Genomic DNA, 20,863 nt, shown 5'->3' on the forward strand with positions numbered 1-20,863 from the left:
GTGTGCTATCTCATGGGAAGAAAAAATGATGTGTCGTATAGTCAAGCCGAGGGATGGCACATCACGATAACGTTGACCGAATCAGACACATGTTCCAGCGATACAATAACGATACCAAAAGAACAGGTAGAAGCGAAGTTATTCCCTTGGTGGTCTGTCAAACGTTCCGAAGGATTGTTAGAACCCAACTCGTTTGAGATGGTGCATCTCTATGAGTATGAATCTCAAGTAACAACAGCTGTGGCCATGAAAAGAGACGAAAATGGAAACTTCAAACTACATGGGTGGTCGTGCGTTCAAGGGAAGAGAAAGTTCAGGACAGGAGATGTTGTTGTGTTTTGGTGGGATAAAAATTTTGGTAGACTTAATTTTGAACTACTCATGCTTGCTAATGAATCTTTTTTAACCTGATTGCTGTATTATGAATTAAATTATAAAGTGTATTCTGATTTTCTGATGAGTGAATAAGTTATCATTTAAACACCGTTTCTAGAGACCGCGCATGTTGTTACTTAGATGAGAGATCTATTTGGCATTAATAAAAGAACCTGATTTGGCATTTAAATTTATAAAGTCTCAAGAGAAACACTAGTACAATATTTGTAAATATCTGTTAAAATTTCTTGCATAGTCACAGGGTTTTTTGTATAGCTACAAATTTTTGTTGGCTATAGAGAAATTTTCTAACAGTGAATTGTGTAAAATTATTTCCATTATGTAAACAAACAATACTAGTGAAACAGAAGTAATCCGTTTACCAAAATAAGGTCTGAAATAATCCATATCAGAACTGTGGACGTATCTTGTTACTTTATGTCAGATAATTCCCATATCAGAACTAGTTATTTGGCTTCTAATCCTGAAAATTTAATTTTAAAAAAAAACTGAATCAAGATTTTGTTTTCTATTACTAAATAATATTAATAAAATTAATCTGAGATATTTTGGTAGATTATTTACTATTAATAATTTTCTAAAATTATGTGTCTTTTCAAAAAGACACATGTTTAATATATAGAATGCAAAGTGGAAGAATGCCGGAGAAATTTGACAATTTTAATGATACAGTATATGTAGATATATAAAAAAGTTTTGATATTCTTTGCCTTTCCCTTTGACCAATGTGTGTATGAAGAAAAAAGGGTAAATAAAAATGTAGCCATTAATAATATGAAAGTTTGAAACCAAAACACCCGTTCCAAATATTAGAATCCAAAATACTAGACCACCAACTTAGAAACATTCAAAAAATAAAGAAGAAGAAAAAACATAAGTAATCTTGTTAACGAACATAAGTAATCTTGTTGCTGAGGAATGAAAGCAATAATGCAATTTACGCAAAAAGCCAGTAAGAACATATCAAGTTAGTTTTGGATGAATGAATTCTCTAATCATGTATGTTTTCCTTTTAGCAACTTTTGTGTAGAGAGAGAGAGAGAGAGAGAGAGAGAGAGAGAGAGAGAGAGAGAGAGAGAGAGAGAGAGAGAGAGAGAGAGAGAGAGAGAGAGAGAGAGAGAGAGAGAGAGAGAGAGAGAGAGAGAGAGAGAGAGAGAGAGAGAGAGAGAGAGAGAGAGAGAGAGAGAGAGAGAGAGAGAGAGAGAGAGAGATCTTTGAATTAGATATGATTATATTAGCTCTAAAAATTTCAAAAACCACAGAAAAAACATATATAGGAAAATAAACATATAACCCCATCACGCATAAACTCAAGAGAAAACGCCTCCCCTGTTTGTATGGAGTACTTAAGCACTGACTTAGCATCTGAAGAGAGTGGTCAATATTAGGAAAATGAATGACAGTGATTGGTTAATTTCTTTTCATACTCCATTTATTCTCAGACGAAAATATAAAAAGCGAAGGCTAACAACAGACCTTGTACGATCAATACGAAAGAGATCCTACTGCCTCAACTGAGTGGTTGTTAAACCTTGTGCCCAGCTTATGACTACAATAAAACAAAGATCACTAAATTTATAATCCTAGGTTTTAGTTTCGAATTTAGGGAAAGAGTAAACCGTTCAACAGCATTGAACCTTTTTCTACAGGAAAAACATTCTTCGATACAAACATTTTTCCAGCGGTTGGATCCAAATAGATGCTAATCGTTTGAGAATTTCACCCACATCTCTGACGTTAGACACACTGCTCAGAAAAGAAGAAAGGTGTTTCTGAAACATAAGGGCACGCTAAAACTATTAATTATATTTAGTATTAAATATTCAAAACTCACTACTTATATACCGAAATATCCAAAAAAATCGAAATACTCAAATATTTTTTATATTTAGAGTATTTTAAATTATCCAAATTATCCTAAAAACTGAATTACTCGAATAGTTTTTATCCCAAATATTAAAATTTATCCGAATTACCCTATTTACATCCAAAACATTCCCAATAAATTGTTTTTTACCCCGAATCATCCAAAATTAACCGAAAAAATCAGAACCGAACCGCAACTGAATTGAAATCACAAATTTATCGGATATTAGTCGGTTCTTATAATTGTTATCTGATCCGACCCAAAACTGAAAAGAACCGAACCGACTCCGAACTGAATTTCATAGATAACCGAATGGTTCCTATATCTCTATAACCGAAAAATTGAAAACCGAAAGAACCAACCGGAACCGAACCAAAAACCGAACGCTCATGCCTACTTGAGAGTATGATTATCACAGTATGTTAATCACATCTCTTAAGGCTTTTGTAATTAAAATTAAAATAAAAGAGGAAGAAAGCGGATGAGATGGCTCTTTAGTTAGCCCGCAAAGGAATGCATCTTGGTGGACACGTGTCAACAAACAAGAGGGTGGAGGTTCGGTTACGCGTATCAAACTTCTCTCTCTCTCTCTCTCTCTCTCTCTCTCTCTCTCTCTCTCTCTCTCTCTCTCTCTCTCTCTCTCTCTCTCTCTCTCTCTCTCTCTCTCTCTCTCTCTCGACGAAGGCGATTTTCATGGCGAAAGGCGATTTGATCGATTATGCATGTCTTAGATTAAGCCTCTTCTTGTTCTGATCGGTTGTTATTTGTTGGTTCTCGTCGAATATGTCTCTCGGTGGGTGTCCTCGATGGCGACGGAGCTTTCCCATGATGGCTCGGCCCTAATCGAAAGATAATCCGGTTCTTCTGTTGTTTCATTATGCATGTGATTGATTAATGTGCAACTTGTTCTGATCGCAATTTTTACTTTATTTTTTGTTTGTTCGGTTCGATTTGGTGTATAGTGGCGACGGAGCTCTCCTCGACGGCGCCGGAGCTCTCCTCGACAGCGACAGAGCTTTCCTCGACGGCGATAAAGCTCTCCTCGACGGCGACGGATCTCTCCTCGACGGCGACACAGCTCTCTCACGGTGGCTTATGTTGTTTCACGATCGAAAGGTAAAGCTTCTGTTGTTTCATGTTCTTAAATATTCTAAATTTTGATGGATCAAATTCGATTTGTTTGTAAGTTTGTTTCAATAAAGATGGATGGATCAAATTTGATTTGTTTACAAGTTTGTTTCAATTTTGATTTGTTTGATTCGGTATGTTTTGTCTTAAGATGGATGTGTGTTTGTGTGTTTGTGTTTTCTAAGTTCTGACTTGCTGTTTGTGTGTTTGTGTTTCTCAAATACATTAATCCTTCAAATCGTTTCTGACTTTCTGTTTGTGTGTTTGTGTGTTAGGCTGCGTGGATCCACGGTACAAGAGGAAGGAACCTCAAAGCAGAGGAGTGCAGAGCAGAGAAATACAGGTAAATGTCTACTTCTTTCGAATTTATTGAGCGCTTTATGATTGAGTTAGGTAGTTAATGTTTTTCTTAGTGTTATATTATGGTTGTGTTAGTAATAAATGAGTGTAATGGCTAGGTTGATGGTTAGATAGAAAGCGATGTTGAATTGTGATGAATGTGTTAGGTTGATGTCAACTCCATTTACTTGTTTGATGTATTTAAGACAGTGTTCCTCTCTTTCTCTCTTCTGTTAAACATTGCTTCTTCTTCTCTTCCTTCTATTTGTTATCTTCTTTTTTTCTTTCTATCTTCTGTGACATTCTCGGGTATGGATTCGAATCCATACCGGTAGAGTGCTAACTTTGTTGATCTCCTTACGAGTCAACAAGAAAGTATCTTTAGTTTAGTAAAAGATAGTGTCCAACTATCTTCATCGCAAATCCCTGTGTTTGGCATTCAAGGAGCTAAAGCTTCAAGCTACCTTCAAGACACTCCTGCAGAGCGTAGGAAACATAGGATGTGGACGACTGAAAAAAATATTGTGTTCATCATCTCCTGGTTAAACACAAGCGAAGATCCAGAAATGGAAAATGAGCAACTGTCTGGTGCATCAGTTTATGAAAAATCAGAGTTACATGACTCTTAAATCTTTTGTCATCAACCAGAATATTTTTCAGTTTCTTTGTTAAAAAGTGTTTTGCGTGTTTTGAACACAATATCTCGCTCAACTGAATGAGAAGTTTAGTTTTCATCTTTTTGTCCTTGTAGATGTCCATGAGGTGAAGAAACTAACTTTACACCTAAAGACAAATAAAATGTGAATTCAACAATAAAGTACAACACTAGTGTTTGGTCATGTCCAAAAGGTGAACAACGCGGATATAAGAACTAATAAATGAACTGAATAAGGTTTTAGTACTAAATCACAGGCACTAGTGTGGGGTCCACAGGCAATTTACTTAATCGATACAAAGTTAGTTAATAAATATTTATTTTCCAACACACCGTGAGGTGGAAATAAAGCAAAACAGGCCCGGTTCTCACTCGTGTTCACATTTTCATTTATCAGGCAATTTATAGTAAAACAAAATCAGCATTAAGTGTTTATATCAATCAATGTTGTTATATAATTCATGATAGAAACTTAATCTATCCCTTATATATTATTTGAGAAACATTGCAACATCTTTTTGTAGTCACATGTCATCACTAGAATGATTTTTAGAATCTTTAGAAAAATAGGTTGGTCCATCTAAATATATAATAAGTTTTTTATTAAACCACAATAAATACATTATTAATGTGCTTCATTATTTTCTTAAATAAGATTACAGAATTGCCTAATGTGGCTAAAGTATATATGACAATTAATGATTTTGAATAATAAAGATTTGATAAAAATAAGTGTGTATTATAATTATATTTGTTTAATTTTAAGCTATTAAAATAAATTAAACAATCATAATAACCATATAATAAAATTTTAAAAAATTATTTATATATTATATTTTGAATTTTTAAAAACGAGTATAAATTACTAAAACTCCTAAAAGTTTCACATTCAAATTTTGTGATCTATCATTTAAAACTTTTGTTATGACATGATACAAATAGTTAAAAAATAATATAAGTTGAAAGTCTCATTTAATAAGTATAAAAAATAAAAGATATATAAATATATGAATCATTTTAAATTAAACTATATGCCATATAAAAATACATATATATCTTAATTTTGAAATTTACTTTGAACATTTTTTTGATAAAAAATTTGAAAAAATATTGAGAACTTTATTTAAACCATTAATCCCACAGTGAAAATTTTGTTATCACTAATTTAAATTTTTTGCTATAACAGATACAAATGATAAAAAAAAAAATATGAGCAAAAAATATCATCTAATAAATATTAATATTAAAATATACCATATATATGTTACTATCATTTAAATTTAATTATATATCATATCAAATAGAAAAAATATTTTTTCCATTTATAAAATTTATTTATATGTTCGCACCAATTTAATTATATAAGTATTAGATAATGACTTTTTAATTATTCAATATATATTTATTATTTCATAATATGTTATAAAAATATAATATATAAAATAATTTATATATATAATGTTCATCCCGCGCAAGGCGCGGGTCTTAACCTAGTATACAATTAAAAGGAAAACAAGGTTGTTCGACTATTTCATTAGACTTAACTATTTATTTGGTCTTTCTTTATATTTCTATAACTATATAAATATTTTACAGCATTTAAATGAACTCATTTATTATTCTTTCATAATCTATTATATAATTACTGTAACAATAGATCTCCATGAATATATGACAAATTATTCAAACATGTTTACACATTATGTAATCATTACCGCATATAATTTTATTAATAGTATACATTTTTTTAATGGTGTAGTTATGTTTAATAGGTATATATAATTTGTATCTTAAAAATTTAAGTACTTATTTGGTCATTTAGTTTGGTTTCTATTTTTCGATTCTAAAGATATAAGATATGCTCGATTATTTATGAAATCTAGGTTGATTTTAGTTTTTTCAGTTTGGTATGATTCAGTATATCCGGATAAATGTACTCAAACCTATACATTATCTTATATATAAATTATATAAGAAAATTTTATTTAATTTCAAAAATAAATCTGCGCTTAGAAATCGCAGATCAAAATCTAGTTTATTTTAAAACACATTTGCTATCTTCCCTGTGAATACTAAATTCGTTTCTACCGGAATTATTATTTAATGTGATATAACACTTACACCCAAAAAAATCATTTATTTAATGTGTTAATAAACTAATATCGGCAGGTTTTGTTTTTATTTGATATCTAGGCAACTACATCCATTGCAAGCCTAAACACAAGTTATTGTTAGCCTTTTTTACATAAAAAACCAGAAGTCATTGTTATGGGTCACAGAAAACGGCAAGGTGTGAGTTAATATTAACTAGAGAGGGCAAGGTTTCTATATGTATAAGTTGCAAACGACACTAAGTTTTAAAGAGAGTGTGAACTACAACTGAAGCTTTTTGGTTCGGGTGGGCCATTGTTGTGGAATTTGTTGGACGTTTCAGACAAGTAATCTTCGCAACTTTCGGTTTGTATTATTTTATCATAACCTACGTAAAAATAGATGTTATGCCTTTAATTCAACCTTTAGGCCTTTTTCCCTCTGCTATATATATGTATAATCCCCTACCAAACGGTCCAAACTTACATCCCCAATATCATACTCTGTTTTTAACTGTTCCTTGAGCTTAACGAAACACAATAATAAACTAGGGCTTTGTCCCGTGAAAATTTTACTCTGTTTTTACGAGAAAGTGATTGAATCAAATAATACTATACTTCTGGGGGGTTCCCGGATTTTTCACTCCATAAAATTGAGAGAATCATTTGAAACAAATAATCGATATAGACGATGGCGAGATCGTATTTACCACCTGGTTTCAGATTTCACCCAACAGATGAAGAACTAGTGGGGTATTACCTGCACAGGAGAAACGAAGGCCTTCAAATTGAGCTCGAAATAATTCCATTAATGGATTTATACAAGTTTGATCCTTGGGAACTTCCTGGTACGTTTCTTTCTTACAAAGCCAAATCTTTCCCATTACCATTATAGGAATAATACAAAGAAATTAATCTTTTTATTTTCATTGCAGAGAAATCCTTTTTGCCAAATCGAGATATGGAATGGTTTTTCTTCTGTCACCGAGACAGAAAATACCAGAACGGTTCTCGAATAAACAGAGCAACTAAATCTGGTTACTGGAAAGCCACTGGAAAAGATAGAAAAATCGTTTGTCAGTCTTCGTCTTCCTCGTCGACTTCATCAATCATTGGGTGTCGAAAAACCCTAGTTTTTTATCTGGGTCGAGCCCCTTTTGGTGGTAGAACCGAGTGGGCAATGCATGAGTATCGTCTCTTTGATAACGATACTTCACAAGGATCACTGAATTTCAAGGTATCATATATCTAATCCTAGTTTTATATGTGTACTATGCAATCCTTTCACTTAAAGGAGACTGATTATTTTGGTATTCTTCCGCTATATAGGGAGACTTCGCGCTATGTCGCGTGGTAAAGAGGAATCATGAGGTTACACTTAAGAAATGTGAAACCAGTTCACTGGAGGTTCCAGTTCCAGGTGAGCCACAGACCAACAATGTCGATATTCCTTGTGAAGCAAGATACATAGGAAAGGGTTCGTGTGACACAAGTAATACACTCCGGGCTTCCCCTGACTTCATCCTTGGATCATCGACTAAGGTTTAACAAATCAATCCACACTCCAAAAATGTACCTTTGACTATAAGTGCCACTGTGTCTCAAACTTCATTTTCTTTTATTTAGGGGCATTCACAATCGCAAACAGAAGACGATTCTGGTTTCCAAGAGTTTTCACTACCCGAAATCGGATACCCACCAGAGTTCTTTGCAGATTTGAATTTCGACTGGGGAATGGAGAATTCTTTTCCGTTCGTACAGTATCAAGAAGCTCATGTTAACAATGAAGTCATTAACTATGATGTTCTTCGGTAAAAAAAGAAAAACTATAACTCACTCTACATGGATCAAGATCTAACTATAATCCATTTTATTTGAAACTTAGATTTGTTTGGGTGTGTACACATGTAGTATAGTTGCATAGTATAAATATGAAACTGCAAGATTCTCTGCAGCATCAGCTAGAAGTGGTTATAAAATTTATAATTACACTTTTCTAAGACCTTTTAGGTCTCAAAATTATGTTTAATCAATGTATAATATATCTACTAGCTACATAAATAAATAAAAGAACTATTGGATACTTTTGTAATTTGTTGAGATTAGCTTTGTAATTTAATAGAAAGACTAACCAACCTTACTATCCTATCATCGCCGAAGAGAGATTCCTTAGCATCTTTCGTATTAGCATATATATGAAAAAAAATTACGTTCTTGATTTTGGCCATTCTCATCACCAATTCCCGAGTTTGTATCAACAATATTTTATTAACTACTAGGAAGGGTCCGCGCTACGTGCATGATGTGATGTATTTTTGTTATCAAATATATTATTTAGTGCCAGTTTTCATTTTATGTTAGTTTGTTTGTGAACATGATTATGTTAAGCGATCTGTGTTGTCTATACCAAATTTCAAAATAATTGATAATAATATTAACTCAGTTTACTCTTTGTTGTTTTGTAGTTAAAAAACCTTGTTTGATTATTTTAAAAAGTCATTAAAAATAGTAGGTATATATTGATTTTTGGATGATATATAATCCACTTAGTCTTTTAGTTGATCTTATATATTTTCTTTTAAATCTATTTGTTTAAGTAAATAAGGAAAATAAATAATAGCGTGACTGTAATAATATTTAGTCTAAATTTAGGTAGATTGTATTAAAACATTTATTAAATGAACTACACAATCGAAATTGAATAGAATATTTTTATAAAATATTATTATAAAGTTCCAGGTATAATTAGTGGATGTTTTATATATTCTATTATATTACCTTATGTATTTTTTCATTGGTTATACTGAGTAATCTATTATTTTATTTACAAAATTAACCATAAATTTATTATGGAACAAAAAAAATATAATATAATATATGTATTAGTGTAAAATGTATTATGTGCTATAATGGTGAATCAAGATACATTCATTTATTGAATCATTATGTGTTATATTTTTTTTTGACAACGTGTGCTATATAATTGTTGTTTTATTTTGTTGTTTGTGTGTTAAAATGTTCTTAATATTTTTTACTTGATGTTTATCTCGAAATTGAGGGGCACATTTTTGTATAACTATTCTATTAAAATAGAAATCACAATCTCATTTCATGTGTGATTTTCGAGTTGGACACTCTTAAGAAATTTTATTAAATGTATTTTAATAAGACTAATAATATATAGAATCTTTGAACTACTTTAATCATAATATGTTTTTATATCTTTTCATTCAAAATATAAATATAAATATAAATATTTAAAAAATTAGAAAGATCTGTTTAAAAATATTTTAATCTTAATTTTCAAAATTCATTTGAAAATATGTTTACTAATTTTGTAATTAGTTTTGAAATATTATTATACATTAATATATTCAGTTATCATTTATACGATGAAAAATAAATAATCTTTCCTATTTTTATCTTCTATATAATCACAACTAATCATATTAAAAGAAAATTATTATGTTGATCTAAATATTTAAAAATATCTTAATTTTCAAAAAGTTTATTTAAATATTTTCACTAATTTCGTAATTAGCAATGAATTATTATTATGCATTAATATAAATTCATGTTAAAATAAAATTATTATTGTGAACTGAATATGATAAAATTATATTAAATTGATAAATTTATTAAAAAAATATCATTAATATAAGTTTTTTTTGTTAAAAATATGAAATGATGAAAGAACGTCTTAACATTAGCAAACTATATAATACATGTATAAAAATTAACACATCTTAGACTTTTGTATAGACAATAATATATTATGTAAAATGAATAAACGTAAGAAACTATTACTAAAAGGAAATCAAGTTTTAAAAGGCGGGTAAAAAAGTAACATAAATTAAATACAAAATAATTTTCAAATACGTTTTTCATGCACATATTAATTTGTTTCATAGCTAAATGCAAATACAATAAAATAAATATATAATAATAAAGAACAGATACATGTGACAGTTTTAAACAATTGATTATTTAAAACATGTAAACTATAGATTATTGTATTTGAAATAGCTATATAAACATTCAAATATATGATTAAGGTTAAAAGTGTATACCACTAATGATCTAAATAAATATAGATATATACATATAAAATTGAAAATAATACCTGCACGGCAAGATCTAGTTATGTTTTGAAATTAGATGATTGGTTTGTGTGTTTAATGTTCCTTTGTTATGATTGTGATGGATGGGCTCATGCTCATTGGTGCATATCACATTTATAGACGAAGTTAACAAATTTGATGGGGCACAACATTTGTAATATACAGAACTTGGGAGGAACGTATTTGAACGAATATACAGCTCGTAGTTTTAGTATGTGATAACTATAAGTCAAGGGTCAGAGTGGAGCTAAACAGCTACGCAGGTAGCATGAAGAGTAAGATTTACCACCTGGTGTCAACACCCAATTATTATTTTTTTTTTAAAGAACACCCAATTACTTGAACAAACTGTAAACGGCTTTGACAATGATAATATATATATATATATATATATATGTGGACAATTTTCCATTTTATGTGCTTCATCTGTTAATCCTATGCTATGCATTTTAAGCATGGTTTTTTTAGCAGAGCATAATGTGTTTAAATATGATTGTAAGTTTGCCGCTACGTGGTTGAACATGAATGCAATTTTTAAACAAATGGATACTTGTATAAGATTATAACATATACGTACCTACTTAGGCTATGATAAAATCTATCATCTCATACTGATTAGAATGCTAATAATTTGTATTTATTTCGAATATGAATGGTTTGAACTCATCTTCTATGTTTGGTATTGTAGTCAAGAGAGACCCTCAAAATGTGAATTCTCAAGTAATATGAGTAGAATTTTACTTATATTCCATGATTTATTTAAACAATTCATATATAAACAGGTATCTCAAAATTAGAAACATTTTGAAACTTAGAGAGATATTATAAAAATTGGAGAGAACCAATCATTGAATTATAAGAGTTAAAGACAAAGTAGCTCATAATTCATAAACCAAAAGTACAAAAAAAAAGAAAAAAAAAACGACATGCATAAGCATTATTGAAAATGGAAATAGTGCAACGTAAACTTCAATCTTTGCCACCTATGCCTTACGTGCCTTTTTCACCTTCTCAGCGGACACTTGCGCCGGACTATTACCACCAATCTCCAACTTAGCAGGAACCGAGATGGCTTCAAGGTTGTCATCGTCTCCTCCCTGCTCAAACAAACAACCTGTTAAAATCTGCATATCGAGAAGCTACCAAACTGGAATGTAAACGATAAAATGAATCTTACATTTTCAAAAATGCAGGTAGTGGCAAACGGTCATGTTCACTGAGGATCCGGGAGATTCTCCCGTAAAGGTTTGGTGATTTGCTATGAAGTTGTAGGAACTAACTCTCACCTAGAATATGTAGTTTTTACCGTCCATTGCTGCAACAAAGGGAGGAGCCTGATTTTCTTCCGGTTTCACTCCCTCACCAGCCTGAGTAAGTAAGAGATGAATGCATTATCATGAGAAAATAAGGTAAAAGGGAGCATGGAAGGTGAACTGAAGACATACCAGAAGATGGCCAGCTTCATTGGCTCTCATGTTATGCAGTTTATCATAATCCCATCAAAACAGACAAACAGACCCTCAGCGGTTTCACGATATCTGACAGGCAGTTAACATGTATTAAAGCTTAAAGTGAACTATTTTATATGGACATCTTGTTTAATGAATGTAATCAATTAAAACATCTGTATCACACACAATTTTATACATGTGATATTCAAAACATATAAATATGATCTAATACCTGAGATGGAGCAGCTATGACAAACTCACTGAGCTCTGCTGTGCTCAAAGTTTCCACGTTGGCATAGGTCTTTAGAAGTGGAGCTGCTGATGGAAGCCAATTGTCTTGGGAAACCAGTCTACATATATGAATTGAAATCTGTCATACTAAGTGACAGATAAGTGGATCTCACATGCGTGGACACTGTCTGTACCCAACATTCACATAAGAAATTACCTGTAGAAATAGCTCTCGCCTGCATTAGTTTCCTTGTCAAAATATATGTGTGTCCCTGAGGTGGCATTCAGAAACAGGTGCCCTGCAAAGTAAATATATTGTCAATGCACTGAGAAACATAAAATGGCACATTATTTGAATTTAAGTTTATAATTATTTACCTCCCACAAGTTTGGGGTTGATACTGGTTGCAACCCCAACCCTTGGATCACCTCGCATTTGTTTCAAGTTTGTTGTGGAGCTTGACATTCTGTCCGTCAAACATACTCATAGTAACAGATACGTTACTGATAACATATAGAGATATAAAATTATGAAAATGCAATTGTCTTAAAAAGTGCACCATATTTTAAAACAAATGGAATATAAAAAGTTACTTATCCATTTTGATTGAGATAAGAAGTTACTTATCCATTTTGATTGTTAGCCCATTGGAGTTCATATTCTGCTGAATAAGCTAACTTCTAAGTCATCATTATTCAATCTGCAGAAGAGGAAAAAACACTTCAGCCTTCAGAAATTGAAAAGAAAGAAATGGTTATGTCAAAATCTATGTTACAGGTTCTTACATGTGATGAATGTGTCTTAAGCAATCCAACTCTAGTCTTCTGCCGATGCTTTTGCATTGCTGCTTACTCTAGCTAGTTCGGACATCAACGCCTCCATCTCTTGTGTCTGCAAAGTGCATCAAGGAAGTTGTTTCAGTTTCAACATTTGTTCACGTTCATATGCTCATGTCTTGTGTGAAACACATTGATAGTACCATAGGCAGAAAGTTTCCAATGTTTTGCACAATGCCTTCCATACTTTGAGGCTGTGTTTAAAATGGCGCATGGCGCACCAAGGCGAGACGTGCCGAGCCTTGCGCCTCGCGCCATGGCGCAATATGGCGCTCGCCTTGAAGAACATTTTAGTTACGTCTTGTTTTGTTTTGTATTGTAGAAAAAACGTAGAAAACACTTATGCAATGATTGATACACTAAATTTAAATAAGATGCAAGCTTTATTATTTGAAGATAAGTTAAACCAAAACAAAATTATTCAAAAAGAAAACCCAAAAACAAAGTCTCAAATGTAGAAACCAAAAAATAATATCATAATAAATAACTCAAAACCAATACCTAAAATTCATCTTCAGAAACACCATTATTGTCATCTTCATAATCGTACTCAACATCCTCATACCCAAGGTCATCTTCATCTAAATCTTCTTCCAACTCATCTTCTTCATCAACCAATCTCATAGCAGGCGCAGATGATTGCTTCTGGTTTGAGCTAGCAATACCTTTTCCTTTATCTGTTTTAGATGAACTTGCACCTTTTGCTCCAACTCCTCTAGTAGAATAACTGGGTTCTTCAACACCCATAGCTTGGCTCACAACATTCCATGACAAATCATCATCTCCCCACACCAAATCATCATTATCAGATGAATCTCCATCCATTCTTCCAATCAACCACTCATTGTTGTCATCAATTTCATCCAAAAGAATAGGATCTCTGGTGGCACACACATTTCTCAAGCTTCTGCGTTTTAGAGCTCTGTTGTACTTCACAAAAACCATGTTGTTCAGCGGATGTTGTGCTAGGCGATTTCTCTTCTTTGTATGAAGTTGTTACAAATCAAGTTTAAAACTTATAAGTTAAAAATATCACCTACAAATATACAATAAAGGTGATTAAAAAGACTTACAAGTTGGAAAACACTCCAATTTCTTTCACAACCAGTAGCACTACAAGTCAGACTAAGGATCTTAACAGCAAAGCTTCTCAAATTTGGAGCAGAAGATCCATAACAAGACCACCATTCAGCTATTAAAATAAAAAAAGTTATTAGTATTTATTTGGATCAATTATCTAAAAGTAATTCAAATTTGTGTTACCTGGTGCTTTGATATCTCTTTGCCTAATGACCATGTCGTGGCCGAAGATACCAGAAGCGTCCTTGAAAGAATCCAACTCTGTCATTATCTTGTCTTGAGTCTCTGTATTTGGAACCAACCTATTAATGAAACACAAACAAAACTATCATCTGAAAATGGTGTACCAACCTATTCATACAAAACAAAAACACAATTTAAAAAACCAACCTAGTAATGCAATTGTACAAGCCCCCTTCCACTTCGGCGCAACGTACATCATCGTGATATTTGTAACGGATTGAAGGGTTTAGGAAATACCCAGCAGCATGCAAGTGATGGTGAAGCTGACACTGCCACCTTTTGTCAATGATCTCAAAGGCTTTTTCGTACTTCTCTTTATTCCAGTTGAAATCCCTTTCGATTGTCTCTTTTGCCCTGTCCATGGCTGCATAAATGTATCTCATGGCTGGTTTTTTCTCTCCATCAACCATCCTAAGTACGTTGACAAGAGGAGTCATAATCTTCAGAGCACGTCGAATATTCTTCCAAAAACTCGATTGCATAAGATACTGTCTAACTTTTCTTGCTCCAGCTTCTTTGGGCCATTTAGACTCACTCCATTCAGCAGAATTGACCATATCCCTTATAAGCTTCTGCTATTTGAGAAACTGAGTCATGGTTATGCAAGAAGTAGCAAACCTTGTTATAGCCGGCCTGTGCAGATTTCTTTGCTTTGTGAATTTCCTCATCATGTTCACAAGAGGGACATGGCTGTAGATATATCCATTCATGAACATGCATTTTTTCATTGCATTCTTCAATGCTGGGATTTCTCCAATGTCCTCCAACATTAGATCAATGCAATGTGCAGCACATGGAGTCCAGTCAATGTTTTTAAACCCGACCCGGATACTGAACCGGACGATTTACCGGGTTGTTGGGTCACTGGTTCGACCGCGGGTGAACCGCGGGTTGATAAATGAATTATTTTTATTATATAATAATATATCAGTTTTGTAAATGAAAATATAGAAACTAAATTTTAATATTTTCTAAATGTTTTTAAAACATAAAATAATAGCTTGGATATGTATATATTTTATGTTTAAAAACATTTAGAAAATACTTAACTTTAGTTTTTATATTTTTATTTTCATTTGACATACAAAATATCAAAAAAATAGTTTAGACTATTTAAAATTTTCCCTAACAACGTAAGAGTTATGACATCTAAAATAAATCCAAACATAAAATTTATAAATATTTAAATATTTAGATGCCTAATGTGAATAATAAATTGAACTACAAATACAAAATAAACCAAAAGTAAAAGATCATTGTAAGAAATTATCAATAACGGAAATAAACTAACACCAAATCACATCAATTAATTTTGGTTTTCTCTACCATCGTTCACTTTATTTTCTTTAGGTGACATAGTGAAATCTTCATCAAAATCTAAAAAACACAAATATAAAACTGAAAAAAAAAAACCTAAATTCTTTTTTTTTGTCAGTACCTAACTTCTTAATTAGAAACTTAGAATATAAAACATAATCTAAAAACATAATTAAAAACTAAAAAGAAGTAAAAAGTTATTTATTGGGTCGACCAATGGTTCAACCGGTACCGGGTTCCGGGTTTTACCGGGTTTTTGCGGATTTTTGCGGGTTTCTAAATATTGGATTTTTCACAAAATCCAAACCGGATTTTTTCTGGGTCACCGGATTTACCGGTTCAACCGCGGGTCCGGGTCGGGTTTCAAAACACTGAGTCCAGTAGAGATGAGGTCTTTTTGCTTCAAGCAATTTTCATGAATTTAAGTATTTTATATTAGTGTTACAAAAAAAAAATATCAAATGTTAAAACAAAGATTGGATTTAAATATTGGTTCAGATCATACATACCAGCTTTTATGTAGTTCTTTGCATTGTCTGTGATGACTTAAACTACATTAGCTTCTCCAATTTCCTCAACCATATCATCTGGCAAGTTAAACAACAACTATGCATCTTTCACCTAAAAAAAATAAAGTATTAAAACAAAGAAATATAAACTTTGAAAATAAATACTGGTTCAGAACATACGTACCACTTCGAAAACATCTTTTGACTTGATGAAAACATAACCTTTAGGGGAATTAACTAGGAAGTTGACAATGTCTTTCTTAGCCACTGAATCTCTCCAACCATCAGACATAAGTGAACATCCTTTACTAGCCCACTCCTTCTTTTTATCCTCAATTTGGACAAGAGTGTTCTGCACTTCTTTATTAACCAATGGAACCTTTAATTCATACATACTTGGTGGTTTCAATCCTGGTACATATAGCCCAATTGATTGAATCATCTTGTCAAAACTAGAATAGTTGACTGCATTGAACGCAAGACCAGCATCCAAAAACCACTTAGTTATATCTCCACTACATTTTCCCTTGCCTCTTTAACACAAGCAGCTCCAAGAGTACTCTTTCTATCTTTCCTTCCTTGCAAAACATCAGGAGGAGGAACAGTCACATACCTGTCCAGTGGACCTCTAACTCTCCTCTTCTTAGCATGGACAGAACGTCGCGGCTGACTTTCATTCCCGCACTCTTCATCATACTCGTCAAGACCTTCTTCTTCTTCTTGGAGAGCCAAGTTACGAGCAGCTATCTCGTCCTCCTTCATCTGCTTGTGTTTGATTAACGCCTCTCTCACATGTGGTGGACATAAAGTACAAGCTTTGGCATTCCTATGATCCCCTCTCAAGTGTTGCTTGAGACGTGAAATTCCAGTATTGAAGTTGTTCTTACAGAAGATACACTTCCAAGAGTTGGAATTGTTATTCAACATGATCCCATATTTTCTTCCTGGATCAACTTCACGACGTGTAGCATTACCCCCAGCCTCAGACATTAAAACTGTGATCAAAGTAAAACAAACCATACTGTTCATAAGTTATTATCCATAACTAGACTGTGATCACTGACCAAAAATGAGACAGAATGAAGACAAAAAAGAGAACAAAAAAAAGTGCAGAGAGTAAAAGACTAACCGTGTGTGTTAACTCCGACCAAAGCAACTCTAATCTGTCACAAAGGAATACTAGAATCTATAAGAATAAGCATAAACGAGATTGGAAAGAGTAGAGACTAGAGAGTTCTAACCTTAAGCAAAAAACCTTGAGTTCTATGTTTATGTTTTACGTAACTTCTCTTTTATAAAGCTAGGGTTCTCATTGTTTTTTAGGCGTTTAAGTTTCCCCGACGGTCAAGTTTTTTTTAAGTCTAGGGTTTAATTATTAGTTAAGGCTTACATGGTTTAGATACGGTTTACGTTAATCTCGCCATGTCGCTCGCCTTCGACTTGCTCGCCTCTCGACAAGGCACCCATGGCGCGCACCTTGTGGAACCCACCCTCGCCTAGGTGGTACGTGGCGACAGAGCCATTGCTTGAGTGCGCCTCGCGCCATGGCGCAAAAGGCGAGCACCATTTTAAACACAGCTTTGAGGCAACATCAAGTGTTTCACCTAGCTCTTTAGTCTCAACCTGGTTTTGAGAATCAAATATTCAAGTATTTATTGACCCAAAAGAAAGACAAATCGTATAGTAGAATCATTCCTTGGGTCGAATAAAAAAATCAACAACAATTGTTAAGATCCTGCTCTTGTTAACCAAAAAGAGAGACAAAACATATTTATTAGAAATCTGAGACATCTACTATGAAATCAGGCATCATTCAAATAACAGTATTCAATTTCTACCACTCAAATGTTTATAACTATAAGAAACTCATAAAAACCAGTGTGCCTGTAAGAGACTAAAGGTGCAGTGTGGTAAATAGGATATACCTTCAAAGCCTTCTCTTTTAGATCGGGAAGTGTATCATCAGATAATTCATCAAGGGCATTGACAAATCGCTCATACCTACAAAGTCAGCAATAGTAAACTGTTTAGTGAACTACGAATCCAGAACAATTATAATACAATTATAGGTCTTGGAAAATTATAATACCTACAAAGTCAGGTGACAAATCTTTTGGCTGTTGATCTTCTAATTCATCAGATCTTTCCAGCCTAGGAAGAAGCACATGCCTTAACCGAACCGGATCCTCCGCAGCATCGATCGCCGCAGCGAGACACAACGATCTGCGCATTGGGAAGTCAGCAATGCAGACTAAAGGGATAGAAAAGTCGGGATCATGGATGATGTCGAAGAGAAGAAGTCTTACCTTTATATAGGTGTAGATACTACCTTGTAGAGGAAGACGGTGGAGTTAAGAAGTATGATAATGGCGAGGGATCAGTAACTCGAGACGTTACAGACGAATAGAACGTAAGCCAAAACGACGCTCTCAGAAGATTCACACAGAGCTCCTTCAAATCGAATCAATTCGACTCACTCAATATCTGGAAACTCCATTGTCGATGTCAGAAAAGGAAGAAGAACGTTCTGGTCTCGGAGAACTAAGCAGAACACGAACCCTAGATTCGGTTGCGGTGACTTTGAGGAAGACAATACGCTAAAGCCCAAATATTTTTTCACGGGGTCCATGAAAAGAAAAACAAAGACACGTGGCGAACTCTCCTTATTTTACTTAATGATGTGTCTCTCTTTGGAGAGAGACCAACATTTATATATATATATATATAGATAGATGTGATTTTCCGGTGCTCATGCACATACATAAATATTTATAAAGTTAATTTATAATAGTAATTGATATTTAATTTTAGTTTTGAAACAATTTATAATTTATAAGTATAATTTATTTTAATAATATTATATGATTTTATTAATATTATATTATTTTAATTAGACATATGATTTTGGATATATTATATTAATAATATTATATTATGTCTCCATTTTTTATTTTGGATATAAATTGGATTAGTCGATTCACTCATGTTGTGAGTATATTGAGTTATATATATTCTTTCAAATTCAAATTCAGATTCAAATCAAACTTAAGTATAATTATTTTGATTCTAAGTAAAAGAAATTAGTTTTATTTCTCTCTTAAATGTGCATGTATTTTCATAATATTTATCAAAATTATATTTTGATTTTTAAAAAATATTAGAAAATAAGAGATGGTCAATAGGAAATTACATACATAAGTATAGTTGATAAATTTTTGTAAGGTCATGAAAGAATATTAATATTTACAATAATTAAAATATTTTATAACCTCTAAATAATTGTATGACTTAGATTTATTAAAAGGTAAACTTAAAATTATTTTAAATAATTTTAAAATGAGAATTCAGATTTTCTTGTATTTTGATTATGGGTATATTAAGTTCCACAAACATAAAGAAAACATAAAATTAAAAAGAAACTAAATATTAAGAAAAAATATTTTTAATAATTATAGAATATAATATACATACCTAATTAAAAGTATATGCTATTTAAAAAGATTTTTTAATTATTTCATCAAAATATACTTATCATAAAAAAATATGTTTAGTTTCCATGTTTAATATCTCTTAAAATCATCACTAAAATTGTGATTGTTTTGTGAAATCATATTATATAAAAAAACTATAATTTATAAATATTTTTACTTTTATTGTAAGCTGTCATAGTCAGCTAAATATTATGAAAACATATTTCAATAATAATAATTATAAATTATTTCTAGTCAATTAAACATATATCAGTTTATGTTCTTTAATTATTTTATGCAATCATCTTTGAAAATAGATATATATATATATATATATATATATAAGGAAGATATTTCTACTACTTTGAAAATATAGTTATTTTATATTGTATAAAAATGTTTTAAATGAATAATATTTATTTTTTAATATCAAGATTATTTTTGCGAACTTTGTTTTATGAAATCACATTATATAAAAATATTTTTGTTTTCATCTTAGAAAAAAAATATATATAAAGAAAGTATTTTTATTACTTTGAAAGTGTATTTTTTATGTTAAAATATGTTTTAAACAGAATATTACTATTTTGTGAACTTTCGTTTTTAATGAAATTATATTATATATACATATTTTTGTTTTTAAATTCGTTTTTAAATTTGACAAATGTTTCCTTTTTATTATATATCTTATTTGGAAAAAAATAGAAAGGAAACTAAAAAAAAATGAATAATAGTATTTAAATTTAATTTTTTTGATTCGTTAAGGGTACCTCTGTAAATAACCGTCGTAAGAATTTACGTGAACGCGATACGTTAAAACTGACTTCTCAAATAATATTATAGAGATTGTCTTCCCTATAATACAAAAAAAAATCTGTAGAATTTGGATTTTAGATTAAGACATACTTCTCCACATGCATTCTACGAGGGTAGTAGTCGAAATCGAAGGCTATATATGTGAATCAAAATGAATTATTTTAACGCTATAACTTAAAATCACACCCCAGACATTTCTTTCAAGTCTTATACTTATATTTATATACTTTTCATAAAAATGTTAAGGTTTTACTATTTAAATTTCCTGGGATATTTTTTTGGTTGACAAAAACGTAATATAAATTTGTACATA

The 20,863-nt window shown here is 31.6% G+C and overlaps 2 protein-coding genes and 1 long non-coding RNA gene across 11 annotated transcripts; 1 reads left to right on the forward strand and 2 right to left on the reverse strand.

Annotated features, from left to right (window-relative positions):
- Positions 1–1,636: 1,636 nt before the first annotated feature.
- LOC103833651 (NAC domain-containing protein 71) lies at positions 1,637–8,558 on the forward strand. 5 transcript variants are annotated; one of them, XM_009109723.3, is made up of 7 exons: positions 1,637–3,121; positions 3,226–3,379; positions 3,667–3,734; positions 7,199–7,323; positions 7,411–7,712; positions 7,805–8,017; positions 8,102–8,558. In XM_009109723.3, exons 2-7 carry the CDS (start codon positions 3,359–3,361, stop codon positions 8,288–8,290), a joined length of 918 nt encoding a protein of 305 aa, XP_009107971.1. In that variant the 5' UTR covers positions 1,637–3,121; positions 3,226–3,358; the 3' UTR covers positions 8,291–8,558. The 5 variants fall into 5 exon arrangements, 3 of the variants coding, with proteins under 3 accessions (XP_009107971.1, XP_033132288.1, XP_009107972.1); XM_033276397.1 differs by having other exon boundaries at positions 1,639–3,379; positions 7,213–7,323; XM_009109724.2 differs by lacking the exons at positions 1,637–3,121; positions 3,226–3,379 and having other exon boundaries at positions 6,579–7,323.
- A 2,840-nt stretch (positions 8,559–11,398) lies between these two features.
- On the reverse strand, positions 11,399–19,826 carry LOC103833652. 5 transcript variants are annotated; one of them, XR_004449868.1, is made up of 15 exons: positions 18,571–19,821; positions 18,354–18,487; positions 18,190–18,265; positions 17,655–17,887; positions 17,394–17,427; positions 16,449–17,259; positions 16,265–16,376; positions 13,259–13,392; positions 13,065–13,170; positions 12,657–12,979; positions 12,496–12,577; positions 12,280–12,397; positions 12,042–12,134; positions 11,774–11,963; positions 11,399–11,693 (listed from the first exon to the last, which is right to left on the reverse strand). It is a non-coding gene; the product is annotated as an uncharacterized LOC103833652 (long non-coding RNA). The 5 variants fall into 5 exon arrangements; XR_004449869.1 differs by lacking the exon at positions 13,259–13,392 and having other exon boundaries at positions 12,657–12,782; positions 12,903–12,979; positions 18,571–19,807; XR_004449871.1 differs by lacking the exon at positions 13,259–13,392 and having other exon boundaries at positions 17,394–17,450; positions 18,571–19,826.
- LOC117125661 lies at positions 13,476–15,517 on the reverse strand. Its single transcript, XM_033276391.1, has 4 exons — positions 14,586–15,517; positions 14,379–14,497; positions 14,189–14,307; positions 13,476–14,108 (listed from the first exon to the last, which is right to left on the reverse strand). The coding sequence occupies exons 1-4, from the start codon at positions 14,993–14,995 to the stop codon at positions 13,617–13,619; spliced, it is 1,140 nt and encodes a 379-aa protein (XP_033132282.1). The 5' UTR covers positions 14,996–15,517; the 3' UTR covers positions 13,476–13,616.
- Positions 19,827–20,863: the final 1,037 nt, after the last annotated feature.

Source organism: Brassica rapa, chromosome A08 (genome assembly GCF_000309985.2).
Source record: "Brassica rapa cultivar Chiifu-401-42 chromosome A08, CAAS_Brap_v3.01, whole genome shotgun sequence".
Taxonomy (NCBI): Eukaryota; Viridiplantae; Streptophyta; class Magnoliopsida; order Brassicales; family Brassicaceae; genus Brassica; species Brassica rapa.